Below are 19714 nucleotides of genomic sequence, written 5' to 3' on the forward strand. Positions count from 1 at the left end.
AAGTCAGTTTTTGCAAATTCTCTGACAGACCCTTCACCCTTGTTCATTTTAACCCTAACCTTAGTTTTTATGACAACTTTATTCTTTTCCTTTTTTTTGGGGGGGGGGTACTGGGAATTGAACCCAGGGTGCTCTACCACTTAGCTACATTCCAGCCCTTTTTACTTTTTTTTTTTATCTTGAGACAGGGTTTTGCTAAATTGCCCAAGCTAGTCTGAACTTATGATCCTTCTTCCTCAGCCTCTAGAGTACCTAGGATTACAGGCATGTGCCACCGTGAGAGAATTGTAACCACTAGTTCAGAGGTTTTCCAGAGAATGCTGTCAGTGCTCACTCTGCAACACTGACAGGATCAGGGACTCTGCTCACTTACACTTAGCTGGCAGTCATCTGCCACAATCTAAGGGTTGTTACTAGTGAATCCTTCCTGGGGCAGATGAGTATAAAGAGAGATGAAATATTTTCCCTCACAGGATGAAGGTAAAAAATTGGCTAAGGTCTAAGAAAGAAGGTGGTGGCAGGAATGCTAAAGATGAAAGGACATTCAAGTGTCAGCTACAATGGGGCTTTCTTCACTTCTCTGCTGGGATTAGCCACAGAATAACACCTAACCCTCAATCTCAAAACAGTTCCCATACTTTGAAAGCCCCTCAGATTCTGGGGTAGGATCACCAAATAAAATATAGAAAGCTCAGTCAATTTTTATTTTTTAGATAAGTTTCGTAGAGAAATGTGTTTCTCATATTACATGGAACATGCTTATACTAAAAAGTTTATTGTTCATCTGAAATTCAAATTTGACTGAGCACCCTGTATTTTTACTTACTTAGTCTGGCAACTCTCTCCCTGGTGTGTGGCATCCAGTGGAAACCCAGACCTCAAAGATAAAAGGAGTCAACATCCTTTGTAAACTGGAAGGCTATGCACATATTGGGCAGTTGGAACTGAGATTGATGGCTGAAAGGGATTCTTTATAAAAGTCCCTCGTTATATAATTATTTTAATTTAGAATACTTTTTTTAAAGTAATTCGATATACAACAACAACAAAAGGCAAGAAACAACCTGTCTGAAGTCAAAATGGTGAGAAGTAAGGTCTGACCCTGGCTTGTGGGAAGATCTTTCTAACTCCAGCAATGATCAGAAGTCTCTCTGGTAGAGAGAAGAATCACTGAGGTGGCCCAGCATCACCCTTTTAAGGGAGGAAACCCTGGGTTCACTCCACTTGTAACAAAGGCAATCTGAATATCCAAGGTGGACTGGCATTCTACACTTTTGTCCCCTTTGTTCCTTAGGGTAGGAAGATTCTGTCATCTCCATTTTAAGGTACACGAAACTGATTTTTTAAAAGATTCAAGAATTTTGCCAATGTCACACTGCCGCCAAATGACGGCGCAAGGACTCCAGTCAGGTCCCATTCTTAAACGTTCCAGGGCTTCACACACTATTACACACACCAGGACCACCTAACGTCCTCACCCACACGACTGCTCACAAGATCACACTATTATGTACATGCACATATCATAAATGGAGTCACTCTCCCTGGAAAATTCAGCAAGTATGTGACCTGAGGCCGTGCGGCCTCCTGAACCCCCAACTCTCAGCTTCCCGAGGTTGGCAACCTCTCTCCTTTATGCACCAAGAACAGGCGGAAACAGCCCTCAGCTATACAATTCCCAGAACACCCTTCTCGATCACGGACAGGACCAGCTAGGCGCACGGTCTCCTGGGACTTGTAGTTCTTCCCAGAAACCTAGTTCCGCTCCTCCAGGACTGTAGCCAAGGACTCCGTATCCCAGCATGCCAAAGAGCCGGAAGACAGGAGCTCAGAAGGCATCCGGCCGCCGCTGCCGCCGGGGGCACGCAAGCGCAGCACCCATGTTTGTCGGCCCCTGAGAAGGGAGGAGGCAGGGGGAGAAGTCAGGACTGAGGCCCAGCTGGAGCTGACCCGACTTGACTCGGACCTGGAACGAGGTGCCAGTCCCGCGCGGACCAGAGCCCAGGAGTGGATGGAGGTGCCCCAGTCCTGAGAGCAAGGCTAGTCCAGCCAGCCCGGCGCTGGGCCTACCGGGCAGGCAGGCAGGCGTGCCAAAGCCGCCCAGGACCTTCGTAAAGGTCCGGGGCGAGGGGCCTAGACTCTGGCCAGGCGACAAAGCCCTTTGAGACCGGAGCCCGTCCCGACCGGAAGCGGAGCCTTCACCAGGGTGATAGGCCAGTGACTAGGCCGAACCCGGGCCTCCCATCGGGGCCGGACTGGAACGAGGCCCCGGGGAGGCCCCTAGCCCACCTTCTTCACCTTCCCCTCAGGCCAACGCATACCAGGAAAATGCAACGCGCCCTACCTGGTGCCCGCCAGCACTTGGGGGCCATCCTGGCCAGCGCCAGCGTGGTGGTAAAGGCCCTGTGCGCAGCGGTACTTTTCATCTACCTGCTTTCCTTCGCAGTAGACACGGGCTGCCTGGCGGTCACCCCAGGCTACCTCTTTCCTCCCAACTTCTGGATTTGGACTCTGGCCACCCATGGGCTCATGGAGCAGCACGTGTGGGATGTGGCCATCAGCCTGGCCACAGTGGTGGTGGCTGGGCGTTTGCTGGAACCCCTCTGGGGAGCCTTGGAGCTGCTCATCTTCTTCTCGGTGGTGAATGTGTCTGTGGGGCTACTGGGGGCCTTCGCCTACCTCCTCACCTATATGGCTTCCTTCAACTTGGTCTACCTGTTCACAATCCGTATCCACGGCGCTCTGGGCTTCCTAGGTGGTGTCTTGGTGGCACTCAAGCAAACTATGGGGGACTGTGTGGTCCTGCGAGTGCCCCAGGTGCGCGTCAGCGTAGTGCCAATGCTGCTGCTGGCACTGCTGCTACTGCTGCGGCTGGCCACACTGCTCCAGAGCCCAGCGCTGGCTTCCTATGGCTTTGGACTCCTCTCCAGTTGGGTGTATCTTCGCTTCTACCAGCGCCATAGCCGAGGCCGAGGGGACATGGCTGACCACTTTGCTTTTGCCACCTTCTTCCCTGAGATCCTGCAGCCTGTGGTGGGGCTGCTGGCGAACTTGGTGCATGGTCTCCTGGTGAAAGTAAAGATATGCCAGAAGACAGTGAAACGCTATGATGTGGGAGCCCCATCCTCCATCACCATCAGCCTCCCAGGCACAGACCCTCAAGATGCAGAGCGGAGAAGGTACCGTGAAACCTTCCAAAATCTTGGCAAGCTAAGAGAGTACTGGTCAAAGTCACATGCCACCTGTTGAGGTGCTTGCTGTGCATAAGAGACCCACAGTCAGGTGTTGGGGCAGGTTCAGAGAGGAAACCCAGCCTGGCCTTGAGAATTCAGCATGTAGATGTCTGGGCTCCGGTGTGTGCTTTTTCTTACCACTAGGGCCATTTCAGTCTCAAGAAATACCATTTCTTTTGGTTCTGTGTGAGGGGCTAATGGAGGTATGCATCACCCTGGCCTTGCAGAGTCTCTAAATCCTAGACACTTGTACTTGGGAGCCGGAGACAACCTGTTAGTCTTTTTTCCCCTGGGGGGGGCGGGGACCAGGGAAGAAGGCCTGGGGCCCTTAAGAAATAGTCTAGTTACCCCAATTTCCAAATACTGAACCATGTCCTCTTCATGAGTCTTAATTCAGATACATGCTTCTCTGCCACTTACTGAAGGAAGCTTAGGGTCTTACCAAATTTAACTTCCAAGCAGGGAGGTGTCACCAAACCCAGGGGACTCGCTATATGACCCACCTTAGAGGCCTGTGTACCACACCAGATAGTGGAGACCTTTGAATTATCTGTAAACTAAGCCATCTGCCGCATTAGGCATCCTGGCTGAATTATTCACTGGCTGCACTTTGGCCAGGACAAGAGACACTGTTTTTAATTCAGCTCTTAACTCTCCTGGATCTGTGGGCTCCCCAGAGTGGTCCCAGCTTCTATAAGATCCCCAGCTCCATTTACAACATTATTCTTGGGTTTTTTTTTTTTTTGGGGGGGGGGTGTTTGCTTGGGTTTTTTTTTTTTTTAAGGTAATCGGATAACAGGGCTATCCTTTTGCTTTTGTCAAAGGTTCCTGCTTTTGCTCATCTATGAAATAGATTCCTGGCAGGAAGCTCTGTGAATTCAGTGGAAGAGTTATTTATCCTTGAGCTTACTGTCCACTGGGGCAGTACACTTGAGTGTAAAACACACCCCTTCCTTGAAGGAGTTTCCAGCTGGTGGTCCAAGCTGATATTTGTGGGAAAACACTTACAGCATGCTGTGAGGGCCTCATTCAAGGCCCTACAGTCTAGTCTATGGGTGATAAGTTAGAGGTGTGTCTTGACCTTATCCAGTGAAGGAGACAAGGCCAGGTGGGCTGGACCTGGGAGGAACTAAGCTACCCTCAGCTATTCAGGTGGGACCTCTCCTTCAGTGAGAGGTCTTAGATGGTTAGGGTTGGCTGGATGTTCAGAAAACCTGCCCAAGCCAGGTGTGGTGATACATACCTGTAATCCCAATGACTCAGGAGGCTGAGGCAGGAAGATCACAAGTTCAAGGCCAGCCTTAGCAACTTAGTGAGACCCTGTCTCAAGAAAAAAAAAAAAAATCTGCCCAAGGAAATGGACCAGAGAGTGGGTGAAGATAGGGCAAGAGGTAAGTTCTTGGTATAGCCTTAAGTAGTATAGGTGGGGGTTATTCTTCCAACCAGTTTGTTATCTGACTGCAAGCCACACTCAGACCCAAAGGGCTACTAGGTAGAAGGCAGGGTTTCCCATCTTTTTTTTTTTTTCCTTTTTAGTTGTTGATGGACCTATTTATTTACTTATTTATATGCAGTGCTGAGAATCGAACCCAGTGCCTCACACATGCAAATGCTTGCCTGAGCTACAACCCCAGCCCCCATCAAAGAGACATCTTTGACCCTTGTGAAGAAGTGACTAGCATGACACTATCTCTGGGTCTTGGCCGACTTTAGACAGAACTGACAAGGCCATCTCTGAGAAGGGAGCCTTGGCAGTATCATTGAAGAACTGTCCCATCAATGCAAATTTGCCATGTGCCAGGTTGGAGGGCAGGGGGGGAAGTATACTGGGTTTTCTGTGCTCATGTCCTTGTTGCTTCTCCTTATCCTTGGCATGGTGCAGGTTTTGGTTCTCTGCAGGAACTTGATAGGTTACACAGACTGTCCCCACATTGGTGGCACAGAGAAGCTGAAGCATCAGGAGTGGGCAGTGGCCATTGTTGGATGTGTTGCCTGGCAGCATTGTTACTCTACCCTCTGGTGGCCTAGGGCTCATGTGAATACCTTCTAGTAGACTTTCCCATCTCCCCCAAAGTGGTGCCTCCAAGGATCTGCCCCATGAAAACAGGCTCTGGCCTGTGCCCTACCCACATGGGCTTTTCTCTTCTTCACCTCTTGCAAGGACTCTGCTAAAAGCCTATTCTAACACAGGTCTTAGTGGTTTGGGGGATTCTCTAGAAATGAAAACATCAGAGTTAAGAGGGGTGTACTGATCCAAGTTGACTCTGCTTCCTGGGCTGAGCTAAGGGAGGTACTGAATTCCAGTCTTTCCCAGAGACCCTTGCCAGGAGGCTTCAGATACCCCTATCCAAGAAAGGGAGAATTAATGAACCTGTCCTTGGATGTGTGTAAGTGCCCAAGCAGGTACCCATCTCCAGGGACTTGCCATTCCACCCATCTGCCCTGGATCGTTAGATCTGCCCACTCTCATGCATCAAATTCAGAACTATTCCTGGTGGCTGGCCATGGATAGCCTGGTGGTCAGTCTGGCAGACATCCAACTGGCCTTCTCATCCTGAAGGCGTCCTAGAGCTAGAAGGAAAGACTCCAGAGCCTTCTGGTCCTCATTCTGATGGCAGCATGGGCTGAAATTCAGTCTCAGGGGAGTTCTGGGTGCTGCATAGAGAATGGATTCTGGGGGAGGAATCTATGTGGTAGGGAGAGAGGGCAGATTACAGAGGAAGGGTGCAGGATATGTGCCAAGAGAAACCCAGAGTGACCTGTCCTCTCTCCTCTGGCCCCAGGCAACTGGCTCTGAAGGCCCTCAATGAGCGGCTGAAGAGAGTGGAGGACCAGTCCACCTGGCCCAGCATGGATGATGATGAAGAAGAATCTGGGGCCAAAGTGGACAGCCCCCTGCTCTCAGAAAAGGCTCCCACATCCCCAGGAAAGGGGGCTACTCCTGAATCCAGCCTTATCACCTTCGAGGCAGCTCCCCCAAAACTGTAACTCCAGACCACCTTGAGTGTAGCCCCTCCTCTCCCAAGCCCTCAATGATGCCTCTCAGCTACCCCAGGGCACTGACTGCTCTAAGAGGGAAGAAGGCCTGCTGGAGCCTTCCATGGCCACTTGCTGTCTCTCACCAACACTACCCAGGACCCTTGCTACCTGGTTCTGACTCCAGATAACCACTATCCTGGGCATGGGACCTCTGAGGCATCGGCCAATCCAGAACTCCATCTGAGGTGAGACTATACCTCAGCCCCAAATGACTACAGGAACGCTGGTGCCACAGCTCCTGGGCTGGCCCTCACATCTGAAACTGGTTGCCAAGAGCCCTGAGCCCTGTCAAGGCAAGGATTTGCATTTGCCAAAAATGTTCTGGGGGCCCAGCCAGTGCAGGAGCCAACACAAGGCTGTACATCCCTGCCCACCCCCAGGAAGACTGTGTTCATGTCAGGATTTCTTGTTTCCCTCTGCTGTGGCCGTGACTGCTTCTGGGCCAGAACAGCCACAGCTCCCAGGTATTTTCTACAGGACCACTTGAGTGGGCAACCAAGCCCAGCCTCACAGTATCAATAAAGCAGTTCTTTGAGGTATGACTCCTACACTTTGTCAAGCTACCTTGTACAGTCTCACATGCTCAACTTAGATAGTCTTTACTCTGGATCCAAGGGCTCTCCATGGCAACTCCAGCTGGATAAAAAGCCCACTGCCCCAGTATACCTTCCTTCCACCACTATATGCCTACTGCCAAGTGGCCTTCCCAGAGCCATTGCCTCAGAGCCTTATTCTTTTTCCTCTCTCTAGTCCCCATTTAGGAGGCCCTCTGCCCCTACCCAGAGGATCTGACAGTTGAGGTTCTCTCCATCATGAGTTGTTCTTGCCCATGACTCACCACAAAGACAGAGTATTCTGCTCTTGACACCTATGGAGATAGCCCATTCCCAGCTCCCATCCTGTCAGTCTGTATCTAGCCCCCATAGTGTGGATGTTCCAGGAGTCAGAAGCTGGGAGATGGGTAGGATACGTAACTGTACCATTCACAACATGGGAGGCTCAACAGCCATATCCTAGGGACTTGTGTGCTAGGAGAACTACCATTCAGAGAGGGCCCCCACCTTGCTAAGCTGCCTACTTCTTAATGCTGACAGCATTAGTTAGAACCACCTCCAACTCTAAGCTGCTCCTCCCATCAGTCTTTTCAGTCATTTTTATTTCACTTTTTTCTCTCCAATAATTAAACCAGTACAATTATAAGCTGCATTGTTGTGCAGGCAGTCTTGAAATCCCAGCTTCATCCAGACACGTGATCCATATGCTCCTCTGGGATGCAGCAAAAGGAGAAGGACAGAGGAGGCACTCTAGCACGAAGAGCAAAAATGTCACATATGGGTCTCCTACTGCTCCAGTGCCTGAAGTATCCCCTGACCCAATCAGCTAAAAGAGTTCAGGAGGTCCCCAGCCCCAGAATGCTGAGAGGCAAATCCAGGCTTCCCTTGGCTAGGAAGAGTTCATGGTTGGATCCTCTTGCGATATAGGTAGGCATTGCTCACCTGATTCATAATGACCAAGCTGGTAAGGACAGGGCATAGCACAGCCAGGTACCAGGCTCCACCAGTGACAGTGGCAGTGAACCAGAGTGAGCACATGCCCAACAAGAGGCTGGTACTACCCAGCAGGTAGCCCACCAGCCCAGAAGTGGCATGGTATAGCTTGAGCTTTGCCAGGGGCCATCGGGGCAGCAGCTTGGGGTAAAGCAGCCCCACCCCACCTGAGCACTGCAGCCCTGCCCATAGCACGGCTAGCAGTCCTGCCTGTCCGTGCCGTGTAGCCAAGTGGGCTTTGCCAAGCTGCTCTTTGTGGAGGATGACAAGACCAAGGCCCAGCAGTGCACACAGTAGAGCCAGCAGCTGCAGCACCCAGTGGCAGCGTGCCCGGCCCTTCCGTGACAGGGAGCGCAGCAACGAACTCTCAGGAGAGAACACCAATAGTGCCTCGGTCATCAGGAAGGAGAACTGAGGAGACGGAGAAGGAAACTCAAGTGAGGGTGCTGTCCCAGCAAAAAAAAAATAAGAGGGCTTTAGATGATCCTCTTAGTTGTCAGTGCACCTGAGCTGATTCCCCTTCTTAATTTTCTCCCCAGCAAAACTACCCATTTAGTGGGGCAGAACATCTTCCTTAAATAGTCAGTGACAGATACCTCTTCACACATCTTCCTAGATGCAATTCTGAAATGTCATCTCTGTTGTTACCTAGCAAACAAGGTCTGAGATGTAGCACTTATAAATGATTCAAAACCTTTGTTTCTCTCCCATGGGGATGTATGGATACAATTTCTTGGCAAGAGCTGACCACATGGGTGCACTGTTTCAGGGAAAATAAGACACATATCACCACAAACTTAAGGTAAAAAGGGTCATCCAAATGCAATTTCTCAGCTTCCTGCCTGGAGATGGGAGAAGTCTCATTTGTGTTTAAACCTTCCCATTTATCCTAGGTTTTTTGTTTGTTTGTTTTTGATGTATATGTGGTACTGGGGATTGAACCCTGGAGAACTATGTCAAGCACTTTTAATTTATTTTTTTGTTTTGAGATAGGGTTTGTCTCAGTTGCCAAGATTGGCCTTGAACTTGCAATCCTCTTGTCTCAGCCTCCCCAGTAGCTAGGATTACAGGTATACACCACCACACCCAGCTATACTGGGTCTCAAATACTATGATTCAAGTCAGGAACATATCCGGACAAGAGTTGAAGCATGCAACTCCTCCAAATAGACACTAAATGTCCACAAGGAGTCAAAGGCTATCAGGGTCACCACCCATACCCATGCTCCCACCCATGAGAGCTGCCCATACCCACTACTTACAGCCAGAGACATAAGCACAGGGTGCCAGGAAAACAGGCCTGGAATGAGAAGAGGAGTCCTCATGGGGCTGAGGCAAGAAGAAACCAGCAATACCAATCCCTACAGGTTGAGGAATAAGGGCAGCCCATCACCTAAGAAGGTGCTGCCAAAATGTGAGCCGCGCCCCGCTAGCTGCAGCAAGCTGATTCCACACCTGTTCTCTCTTCCTAGACCACAGGCCATGCATGCTTGCCACTCCTCTCTCTCCTTCCCCCAGCACCTCCCAAGAGGTGCACCAAGACAAGAAAAAGGATAACCATGGGCTCTATGGGGCTTGGCCAAGCTGTCAGAGCCCCCACCCATGTTTCATCCAGAGTATCATCCCTTCTACACAAAATATTCCTCAGCCAGCCAGCCCTGTTCCCAAGAGTTAGGCCCAAGGCTTCCTACTGCCCTTGCTCCCCCAGGAAAAGTTGCCTTTCCTTTCCCAGAAGTCAACTATGAATTCTACTTACTGGAACCAGGCCTGGCGAGCACAGCCACAAAGATGGTAAAGCCCAGGGCCACAAGGTGGGCTGCAGCCCCAGAAGCAGTGCGCAGAGCTCGGTAGATGTGCGACTCGGTCTCCACAGAAAGGGCCATGGTCAGTTAGGCCGGTAGCTGTAGCCTGAAAACAAAGTAGCATTGGCAAGGGTCGGGTGCCCCAGTAGGACAGTTCCACACCTCTCGCTGGAAGAAGAGTTGCAGGGCAAGAATGCCACCCTCTTCCAAGAAGTTATGGTAGGAAAAAACAGACCAAGACCAGTACCGGAAATAGTCACAACTGGCCAGGAGAGGACTGGCAGCCCCGTCAGGATCTACCTGCATCTAAATTGGTATTGATCTCTAGCCCACTTTTCAGGTAGGATACGCAAGGCCACATAAGACTACAAATTCCAGCATGCATCACCCTGTCGCTGGTGGGAACGCCAGGTGGGAGCGCGTGAAGCACTGCGGGAATTGTAGTTCCCAGATGTGTCCCACTTACAGCCTGAATCCCTTCGTGCAGTGCTCCCCACCAAGTGCCGCTAGCACGCTGTCCCTTCATGCTAGGAATCTGCCTACCTCACTTGCAGCGCCGATCAGACGTGGTGGTTTCCTCCAAAAAAATGCTGGATAACCAGGACCCTACCGCGCACGCCGCCGCTCCGTCGCGGAGCCGCTTCACTTCCGGGTGCGACATCTACCCACCCGGGACTTCCTGGGAAGAGCCCCCCCAAGCCCCGCCTCTGAATCTCGCTACGCAGACTCTACTGAGCAGACAGCCTCTCGAGTGTGTGTGTGTGTGTGTGTGTGTGTGTGTGTGTGTGCGCGCGTGCGCGCGCGCGCACGACTGCATGACACAGTGGCCCAGGCCTCAGGGCTGTTTTCTGACCAGTGTTCCCAAGAATAGGGGTGTCTCCGCGCGAACGACAAGGAGCTACGGACCCAGGACTCGCTAGCGCCATGGGCAGCAGCTGCCGCATCGAATGCATATTCTTCAGCGAGTTCCACCCCACGCTGGGACCAAAGATCACCTATCAGGTGCTGCCCGGGCTCGCGATACTAGGCGGGGAGAGGGACACTCTCGGGAGCTCAGCTGACTGACATAGCACTGAATCCCCTTGCTGCACGCGGGTATCTCTATCCATTCCCGGATAACCATGAATAGAAAGGATAACAGACCCAGGTCCCCCGGCTCCTGTTGTGATGAAGGAAACATACTATGTCACATGAGCCGTGCTTTGGGGAAATCCAATTGTAAGGTTCAGGGGAGGTGTCAGGTCCCATGGAAGGTGGGGGTGAGTGGTCTGAGAGAATTCCTGGATTGGAACTTAAATGATGCATAGCAAATTAGATGATGGAGGAAAGTGTTCCAAGTATAGGGAGCAACAAATGCAAAAGCCAAGAAGCCTGTGAGAACACAGTATGTGTTTGAAAACACCAAGGAGTGTTAGGCCTGGGTGAATGAGAGAGAGGAAAATGCTAGAGAAAAGTACTTATACCTGAAGGTGGTAATGGGTGGTGCACCTATGAATGCACCCTGTGCACTCCACCCAGTCCCAATGTCTAGTCAGGGGCTTCTTGCCACTTCCTTCCCCAGGTCCCTGAAGACTTCATCTCCAGGGAGCTGTTTGACACCGTCCAAGTGTACATCATCACCAAGCCAGAGCTACAAAACAAGCTCATCACTGTGTGAGGCCCTGGCTGGGTGTGGGATGAACGGGTCCCAAGAGGAGGGAACAGACTTGGGGAGGCCTAACTCTGTTCCATTCATCCAGCACAGCCATGGAAAAGAAGCTGATCGGCTGCCCTGTGTGCATTGAGCACAAGAAGTATAGCCGCAATGCTCTCCTCTTCAACCTGGGGTTTGTGTGTGATGCCCAGGCCAAGACCTGTGCCCTGGAGCCCATTGTTAAAAAGCTGGCTGGCTACCTGACCACATTGGAGGTCTGCAACATGATAGGCTTGGGTGTATGGGCAGGCAAAGTTGGGAAAAGTGTTCCTATGTCTCCAAAGTCTTCTTGATCCTGACAGCTAGCTCAGGACCCAGGCAGGGCATCTAGTTAGTCAGGTGCCCTGGGGTATACCCACTATGCTGTCTATGCTCTGTCCAGCTAGAGAGCAGTTTCGTGTCCACAGAGGAGAGCAAGCAGAAGTTGGTGCCCATAATGACCATCTTACTGGAGGAGCTGAATGCTTCTGGCCGGTGCACTCTACCCATTGGTATGACCCAGCCTCTGCAAGAACAACAGAAGGGGAGGTATGGGAAAGTGGCAGAAGGTGAGCACAGCCTTTGGGGGGAAAAGGACAAGACTTTTGAATAAACTGGTGGCCAGGAAATAGCCAGAGGCTGAGGTGATGTCCTGGGTACAGTACATGATGGGGCTGGGCATGGGGGGCAGCCAGCAGAGCTATCCAGCTCTGCTCCTTGTGTATATTCCTTCCCCTTTGGACCTCAGTTTCTCACTCCATAAAAGGGGAAGAATGACCCTCCTCAGAGCCACCTGCCTGCCTCAAGGGATACTGGAAAGGCTGGATGGTAATTGAGGGCCTCTCAGGAGAGATGGCACTGAGAATATGGGTGGGGTCCCCTGCAGATGAATCCAACACCATCCACTTGAAGGTGATTGAACAGCGGCCAGACCCTCCTGTGGCCCAAGAGTATGATGTACCTGTCTTTACCAAGGACAAGGAGGATTTCTTCAACTCACAGTGGGACCTCACCACCCAACAGGTGTGCCAGTTGTCCCTGAGTAGCATCACCTTGTCTTGGCCACAGCACTGGCCTCATCCTAACCCCACTGACCTTGCCCTGCTCTGCCAGATCCTGCCATACATCGATGGTTTCCGCCATGTCCAGAAGATCTCTGCTGAGGCAGATGTGGAGCTCAACCTAGTGCGCATTGCCATACAGAACCTACTGTGAGTAGGGCAATAGTCATGCCTAGCATAAGGTCACCAGCCAGGGAAGAATCTAGGTCCCTGAGTATGGAGCTGGAAAGGTCTAGTCTTCAGAAGCTGAGCTCAGCTCTCTCTCTTAGGTACTATGGTGTTGTGACACTGGTGTCCATTCTCCAGGTAGGTAAATTTGGAATATGGTTCAGCAATGTCTGGCCCAGCCTCCCAGCCCCTCACTCAGGTCCCTGTGCCTTCTGCTATTCTCTAGTACTCCAACGTGTACTGTCCAACACCCAAGGTCCAGGATCTTGTAGATGACAAGTCCCTACAGGAGGCATGTCTATCCTATGTGACCAAGCAAGGTAGTAGTGGGCTCTGGGGAGATATCTTGGGAAGGGGAGGGTCACTTGGTGAGCTGATCCTGGCACCCACAGGGCACAAAAGAGCCAGTCTCCGGGATGTGTTCCAACTGTACTGCAGCCTGAGCCCTGGTACTACTGTACGAGACCTCATCGGCCGCCACTCCCAACAGCTACAGCATGTTGATGAACGGTCAGAGGGCCATTCCTTGGGAAATGAGGGGGTTGCCTGAGGGAAGGTGGACCCTCTTTGTCTCTCTGGAGGAACCCTGGGTCAGAAGAAGCAGGGTATTCCCAGTGAGAAGAATCGTGGCACTGCTAAACCAGGGAGGATTCCTGGGGATGATGAGCTTGCAGGGCAGTCTGGCTCTGAGATAGAATTGAACAGAAGGCTGCAGGAAAGAGTTGGTCTGGCTATAAGGAGGACTGACCAGAGCATCATACTTCTTCCCCAATCCTCACCCCAGGAAACTGATCCAGTTTGGGCTAATGAAGAATCTCATCCGACGACTACAGAAATATCCTGTGCGGGTGTCTCGAGAGGAGCGAAGCCACCCTGCCCGGCTTTACACAGGCTGTCACAGCTATGATGAGATCTGCTGCAAGACAGGTGGAGGCATGCAGTGGGGCAGACAGGGTGAGGTCAGGGCACTGTGGGTAGGCCAAGATCACTGACCTCACCTCCCCCACCCCACCCAGGCATGAGTTACCATGAGCTGGATGAGCGTCTGGAGAATGACCCCAACATCATCATCTGCTGGAAGTGAAGCTTTCCTGAATGATTATATTGCTGTGGCTACTCCCTCCTGCTAAACCCACATGGGGACTAGACAAGTAGGCTAGTTCATATCCTCTGTAGGTTGACTCTTAGTTCTGTAAATAAAATCAATGACTTCAACCTGCCTTTATTCATTTATTTATTTTTGCGGTATGGGGATTGAACTCAAGGGCACTCTTATCACATCCCCAGCCTTTTATTTTCAGTCAGAATCTCTCTAAGTTGCCCAAGCTGGCCTTGAACTTTTAACCATCCTTCCTCAGCCTGTGGAGTAGCTAGGATTACAGGTATTATAGGCACCCCAGCTGCCTCAACCTTTTACTGAGTGCTGCCTCCGCTGTGGACAACCTAGCCTTAAATGAGCCAGTCAAGGTCCGGGCGCTCTGGAGCGCCATCTGATGGGCATGGCCAGCAATGGCCAAGTGAACATGCTGTTGTAAACTGAAGCAGCAAGAAACAGAGGTGATGAACAGTTTGAGTTCCGAGGGAAGCAGGGATTGCTCTGGATTAGATAAGCAAAACAGACCTAGGTGAAGTGATTTAAACTGAGCCTTGAACTAGGAAAAGTATTCCAATAGAAGAAACCAATGCAAAACCCTGAAGCATGTATGAGGAACCCAAGGCAAGCCCATGGGACTGGATCATGGGAGACCAAAGAGAGCCAAAAATACAAGCCAAAGACTTCCAGGCATGATGACATATGCCTCTACTCCCAGCTACTCAAGAGGCCAAGGCAGGAGGATTGCGAGTTTGAGGCCAGCCTGGACAATTTAGCAAGATCCTGTCTCTAAAATAGAAAGGGACGGGGAATGCAGCTCAGTGGTAGAACTTTCATGTGCTAGGCCTGGGTTCAATCCCCAGTACCCTCACAGCGCTCCGCCCCCCCTCCCCCACGTCTAAATCCTGAGGTAGGAGAAAGGCAAGAAGTAGAACCTGCAAAACTCTGGGAAGCCACGTCTGACCCAGTATTTTCTTGCGGGGGGGCGGCGGGGGTGGTTACTGAGGATTGAACTTGGGCTGTGGGCCACTGAGCCACATCCCCAGCCCTATTTTGTATATTATTTAGAGACAGGGTCTTACTGAGTTGCTTTTAGCCCCTCACTTTTGCTGAGGCTGGCTTTGAACTTGTGATCCTCCTGCCTCAGTCTCCCGAGCCCCTGGAATACACCGGCAGTATTTTTTAAATATATATACTTTTAATGGTAGATGGACACAATACCTTTATTTATATTTATGTGGTGCTGAGGATTGAACCCAGTGCCTCACACATGCTAGGCAAGCACACTACCACTGAGCTACAACCCAGCCCCTAATCCAGTATTTTGAGGGTCAGAGATAATCACAGAACCGCCCTCCTGTAAAGGAGTAATGTCTGATGTACACCTTTAAGAATCCTGGCTGCTGGGAAGGGTCCAGAGTGGAAGTAGATCTAGTGAAAAGGCTGATGCAGCTACCCCCATTAAAGTAATAGCAGTCTGAAGTAGAATGGAACGACGTTGTGGGTCCTGGGCAATACTTAGGGAGTAGATCCAACTGGTGATGCTGGGTACAAGAAATAAGGAGGAAGCCATGAAGAGGAACATCCGAGAGGATCAAGACAGTCCAGCTGCAGGAGGAGCTGGCGGGGTCACTGGCTGACTTGACAATTAGGGAAAGAGTTGGTGGAGTTCAGGAGAGACTTCGCGGGCGCACCTGGTTGTGAGGAAGAAAACTTTATGACAGTCGCAGTAGGGTTACTATTGGCAGCGGAGTAGGCGTGGCAAGCGGGGGGGCGGGGTGGTTCCAGACTGCAAAAGCCACCGGCATAGGTGGACCTAGGCTTCACTGCGCAGACGCCAAGCTGTTTCCATGGCGGCGAGGACGCACGCGCTCCAACCGACAGGCAACTGTCCGGTCCCAGAGTCCAGTCCTGCTGAAGTCTGTCCTCCTAAAGTGTATCATCTCCTCCGCCCCAACTGCTACCCGAAGTCAGCCAGACTCTGGCCCCAACATGGACCTGGAATTGCTGCTGCCCGGGGAAGCTGACGTACTGGTGCGGGGTCTGCGCAGTTTCCCCCTGCGCGAGATGGGCTCTGAAGGGTGAGGCAGCTGGGTCAGACAGAGTTACCAGGTCCTTGAATGGGGGGAGCTTGGGACTGACATTGGGGAAGGGGTTGCTCAATGTGAGGGGGCCCCCAGGTGGAGAGGCAAAGCTCTTCAAGATAGGAGTATATGGCTCCTAAGCCCCTTCTGGATCCTCAGGATCATATTTGGCTTCAATAGGATCTAGCCACACTTCTGATGCACACATGTGTGCCCAAATACTACATACATACCCTCTGTAACAGGTGGAACCAGCAGCATGAGAACCTGGAGAAGCTGAACATGCAAGCCATCCTTGATGCTACTGTCAGCCAAGGCGAGCCCATCCAGGAGCTGCTAGTCACCCATGGGAAGGTACCCCAAGGTCACAGACAGTATTCCTGCCTTCCCTCCCACAACACCCACTACACCCCTTGGGAACACATGGATGCCTGCTCTTCCCTCTGGCCTGGTATAACTGTTCTCCCTGAAGGGGAAAAAGGAATGTGTTGCATTTCCTTTTGTCCCCCAATTAGACAAGACAAGACCCAGGCATGCCAGACCTGTGTTAGGACATGGATTGATTAGGGGGAAAGTCATGGACACTAAAACAGCTTAGGCTGTAGGGGGGAGACTCCTGAAGTGGGAGTGGTGCCTTGACTTGAAAGGAAACAGCCTTTCCAACATGAGGGTTGGGGAGTTAGAAAACAGGGAGATGACCTGAGATATCACTTGACAAAAGATTTCTCCACAAGAAAAAGGCAGAGCACACTATTAGGGGATGGGGCAGAAATAGGGCACTGTAAAGGGCCTTGAGTAAGAATGAGACTTAGGCACACAAGAGCCTTGGAGGGTCAGAGGACAAGGACAAGAAGGGAGGGCATGAGCAGGAGGGCTAGCCTAAAAGAGATAGGGAGGAGGGGATAAGAGTGCAGATGCAGAGAGGCAAGGCAGTTGGGACAGAGCAAGGGCTAGTCACAGGTAGCAGGGGAGTGTCCCCATAGATGTTGGAACATCTGGAAATAAAGGTCTAAGATGCAGGAGAAAAGTCAGGAAGGGTACTTGTAGGGCCTGGGAGAGTCCAGAGACCTGGGGAAGTTTGAGAGATGAGCTAACAGAGCCAGGGATGGGAGGGTTGCCAGGCAAAGAAGGTCCACCTCATTCCTGTCCTTTCCCCATGCTTCAAAGATCCCGACACTGGTGGAAGAGCTAATTGCAGTGGAGATGTGGAAGCAGAAGGTATTCCCTGTGCTATGCAAAGTGGAGGACTTCAAGCCCCAGAACACTTTCCCCATATACATGGTGGTGAGTTAGGTCCCTGGCGCACACCTCATCCCTTTCAGAGCAGAGAGCCATGGCCCAGGGAAGACAGAATGCCTAGGTAGTCCCTATGCCTGTCTTGCAGCCCAGGCCCTGTCCTCCCCTTTTTTTGATAGGTACACCATGAAGCCTCCATTATCAACCTCCTAGAGACTGTGTTCTTCCACAAGGTGAGGCACTATTCCTGCCCAAGGGCCACTGCTCTGGGCAGGGATTATTTGATTGTGTCCATGTGGGGAGAACATCGGAGACAGAAAGTTTCCTCTCCTCCTTTCCCTCAGGAGGTATGTGAGTCAGCAGAAGACACCATCTTGGACCTGGTGGATTATTGCCATCGCAAACTGACACTGCTGGTGGCCCGAACTGGCCGTGGTGGCCCCCATGAGGAAGAAGGGCCCCAGGATGGTACCCCTATGCAGGTGAACTGAGGTTTCCTGGGGTTGGCAAAGCCTAGATGTGGGTTTCCCAAGGCCTGTGCAGCAGGGGGTGGTCTAGCTTGAACACTGTGTGCCCCCAGGAGCTGCAGAAGCAGGCAGAACTAATGGAATTTGAGATCTCACTGAAGGCTCTCTCAGTGTTGCGCTACATTACAGATTGTGTGGACAGGTGGGCAGTCCTCCCAAGTCTGGGGCCTACAGTAGAGGGACAGAATACTGTGCCTATAGCCTCTGCTCACCTCCCTGCCTGCCACCCCCCCCACACACCCCTAGCCTTTCACTGAGCATCCTGAGCCGCATGCTCAGCACCCACAACCTACCCTGCCTCCTGGTGGAACTACTGGAGCACAGTCCCTGGAGCCGGCGGGAAGGAAGTAAGATCTTCCCCTCACACCTACCTAAGCCCCAGCCGATTGCTACTAGAACATCCTTCAGATTAAAGTGGGAAACCTGTAGTTCAAACCCTACCCGACCCCCAGCCCGCAGAGTTTACCAGAATGCTTCACCCAAGATGGGATGAGACCTTGGCTTTGCAGCAGGCAAGGCTCATGAGTCCACTACTGAGCATTCATCCTGCTCTGGGGCCAGCAAAACCACAACCTGGGCAAGTCCTGTGGCCCTCCCACCTTGCCCAGCCTGTGGGAAATTCCACAGTACACACAGCTGGCTTGATCAAAGATGGCTACATCCAGTGTGCTGGGTCTTCTCTCCAGGCAAGCTGCAAAGATTCGAGGGTGGTCATTGGCAGACAGTAACCCCCCCAGAGCAGCAAAAGCTGAGCAAGTTGGATGGGCAAGTGTGGATCGCCCTGTACAACCTGTTGCTAAGCCCCGAGGCCCGGGCCCGCTACTGCCTCACAAGCTTTGCTAAGGGACAGCTACTCAAGGTGGGGAGCCCCTCGACTAGTCCCCACAGCCCAGCACTGCTCCACTTCATCCCACCCCTACTAAATTCCTGCTGGTCACCTTTGCCCATCTTCTTCCACCCTAGTCCACCTTTCATAATTTGAGCTTCAGGTGACCTGGTGGGACATAAGCCCCACAGGTACCCTTAGTCCACTTTCCCTGCTCCTTTGGCCAGCACCCATTTCACACTGGCTTTCCCTGGATATTCTTGCAGCTTCGGGCCTTCCTGACAGACACACTACTTGACCAGTTGCCCAACCTGGCAGACCTGAAAAGTTTCCTGGCCCACCTGGCCCTGGTCGAAACCCAGGCCCCTAAGAAGGAACTGGTATTGGAACAGGTAGGCATCTGGAAAGTTAATCACTCAGGACCACTGTCCACTTTGCCAGCTTCTTCCTGTCCCTTCTATTACTCTCCCCTAGATCCCAGAAATCTGGGAGCGGCTAGAGCAAGAGAATAGAGGCAAATGGCAGGCAATTGCCAAGCATCAGCTTCGGCATGTGTTCAACCCCTCTGAGCAGGACCTTAGGCTACAGGCACGAAGGTAAGTACATCTGAGCTGGCAAAGGGGGTGGATGGAAATCAGGAGGCATGGACTGGGCAAGGGTGCTTCTGTGTTCCAACCTGTCAAACCCAGTGAGGGCCGCTTGACTGCTCCACTAGGTGGGCTGAGACCTACAGGCTGGATGTGCTAGAAGCAGTGGCTCCAGAGAGGCCCCGCTGCGCCTACTGCAATGCAGAGGCCTCCAAGCGCTGCTCGAGATGCCAGAATGAGTGGTATTGCTGCAGGTGAGGGTATCCTAGGATGACCTTAGTCCCCTAAACCCCACTCCCAGATCCCCACCCCAGCACTGCCATCCTCACCTGGCCCACCTGCCTGCAGGGAGTGCCAAGTCAAGCACTGGGAGAAGCATGGGAAGGCTTGTGTCCTGGCAGCCCAGGGTGGCAAAGCTAAGTGAGGGCTGCAGCCGCTGAGGGCCGTCCAATACAACCCAACCCGAATGCACCCCTGAACCTCAGGATCTCTGTCTGGCCTCTGCCCCTCTACCGGACCCCAATCTCCCTGGTGGTGAGCACAGCCGGTCAAGTAGAGCTACTGAGCTACCCCCACATCCCACAGATGAAGGCTCCCCACTTCCTGCCCCACCCGGCAGATAGGCGGAGGGAGAGGGTGCAGTCTCAGAAAACTGGGGCAGGCGGCCTGGGTGGGGTGGGGGTGGGGCCGTGGGAGAGGGCCGGATGTGGGGACCCTCTTCCTCTAGCACAGTAAAGTTAACCCCCAGAAACATTCCTGTCTCCGTGTGGCACTTTTCGGTCGTCGTCTGGGCGTGCGGAAATGGAGGATAAAAGGAAAGGGAGGGAAAGGGTTCTTCG

At 52.1% G+C, this 19714-nt stretch overlaps 4 protein-coding genes across 8 annotated transcripts; 3 read left to right on the forward strand and 1 right to left on the reverse strand.

The window, feature by feature from the left end:
* Positions 1 to 1814: 1814 nt before the first annotated feature.
* Tmem115 (transmembrane protein 115) lies at positions 1815 to 6820 on the forward strand. Its single transcript, XM_027934049.3, has 2 exons — positions 1815 to 3179; positions 6017 to 6820. Exons 1-2 carry the CDS (start codon positions 2329 to 2331, stop codon positions 6219 to 6221), a joined length of 1056 nt encoding a protein of 351 aa, XP_027789850.1. The 5' UTR covers positions 1815 to 2328; the 3' UTR covers positions 6222 to 6820.
* Positions 6821 to 7407: 587 nt separating this feature from the next.
* Cyb561d2 (cytochrome b561 family member D2) lies at positions 7408 to 10271 on the reverse strand. 5 transcript variants are annotated; one of them, XM_027934050.3, is made up of 4 exons: positions 10165 to 10271; positions 9576 to 9727; positions 9082 to 9119; positions 7408 to 8230 (listed from the first exon to the last, which is right to left on the reverse strand). In XM_027934050.3, the coding sequence occupies exons 2-4, from the start codon at positions 9700 to 9702 to the stop codon at positions 7727 to 7729; spliced, it is 669 nt and encodes a 222-aa protein (XP_027789851.1). In that variant the 5' UTR covers positions 9703 to 9727; positions 10165 to 10271; the 3' UTR covers positions 7408 to 7726. The 5 variants fall into 5 exon arrangements, with proteins under 5 accessions (XP_027789851.1, XP_071471787.1, XP_071471788.1 ...); XM_071615686.1 differs by having other exon boundaries at positions 7408 to 8265; positions 9082 to 9180; XM_071615687.1 differs by lacking the exon at positions 10165 to 10271 and adding an exon at positions 9869 to 9982 and having other exon boundaries at positions 7408 to 8265; positions 9082 to 9180.
* An 87-nt stretch (positions 10272 to 10358) lies between these two features.
* Nprl2 (NPR2 like, GATOR1 complex subunit) lies at positions 10359 to 13737 on the forward strand. Its single transcript, XM_027934048.2, has 11 exons — positions 10359 to 10623; positions 11183 to 11274; positions 11361 to 11529; positions 11697 to 11805; positions 12180 to 12316; positions 12407 to 12504; positions 12624 to 12660; positions 12749 to 12842; positions 12915 to 13032; positions 13307 to 13449; positions 13539 to 13737. The coding sequence occupies exons 1-11, from the start codon at positions 10546 to 10548 to the stop codon at positions 13604 to 13606; spliced, it is 1143 nt and encodes a 380-aa protein (XP_027789849.1). The 5' UTR covers positions 10359 to 10545; the 3' UTR covers positions 13607 to 13737.
* Positions 13738 to 15616: 1879 nt separating this feature from the next.
* Positions 15617 to 19495, forward strand: Zmynd10 (zinc finger MYND-type containing 10). The gene is made up of 12 exons (XM_034637395.2): positions 15617 to 15696; positions 15945 to 16053; positions 16867 to 16983; positions 17115 to 17168; positions 17280 to 17417; positions 17516 to 17604; positions 17709 to 17809; positions 18149 to 18321; positions 18555 to 18680; positions 18763 to 18884; positions 19004 to 19129; positions 19224 to 19495. Exons 1-12 carry the CDS (start codon positions 15683 to 15685, stop codon positions 19297 to 19299), a joined length of 1245 nt encoding a protein of 414 aa, XP_034493286.2. The 5' UTR covers positions 15617 to 15682; the 3' UTR covers positions 19300 to 19495.
* The last annotated feature ends 219 nt before the right edge of the window (positions 19496 to 19714 follow it).

This window comes from Marmota flaviventris, chromosome 8, assembly GCF_047511675.1.
Source record: "Marmota flaviventris isolate mMarFla1 chromosome 8, mMarFla1.hap1, whole genome shotgun sequence".
NCBI classification, from domain to species: Eukaryota; Metazoa; Chordata; class Mammalia; order Rodentia; family Sciuridae; genus Marmota; species Marmota flaviventris.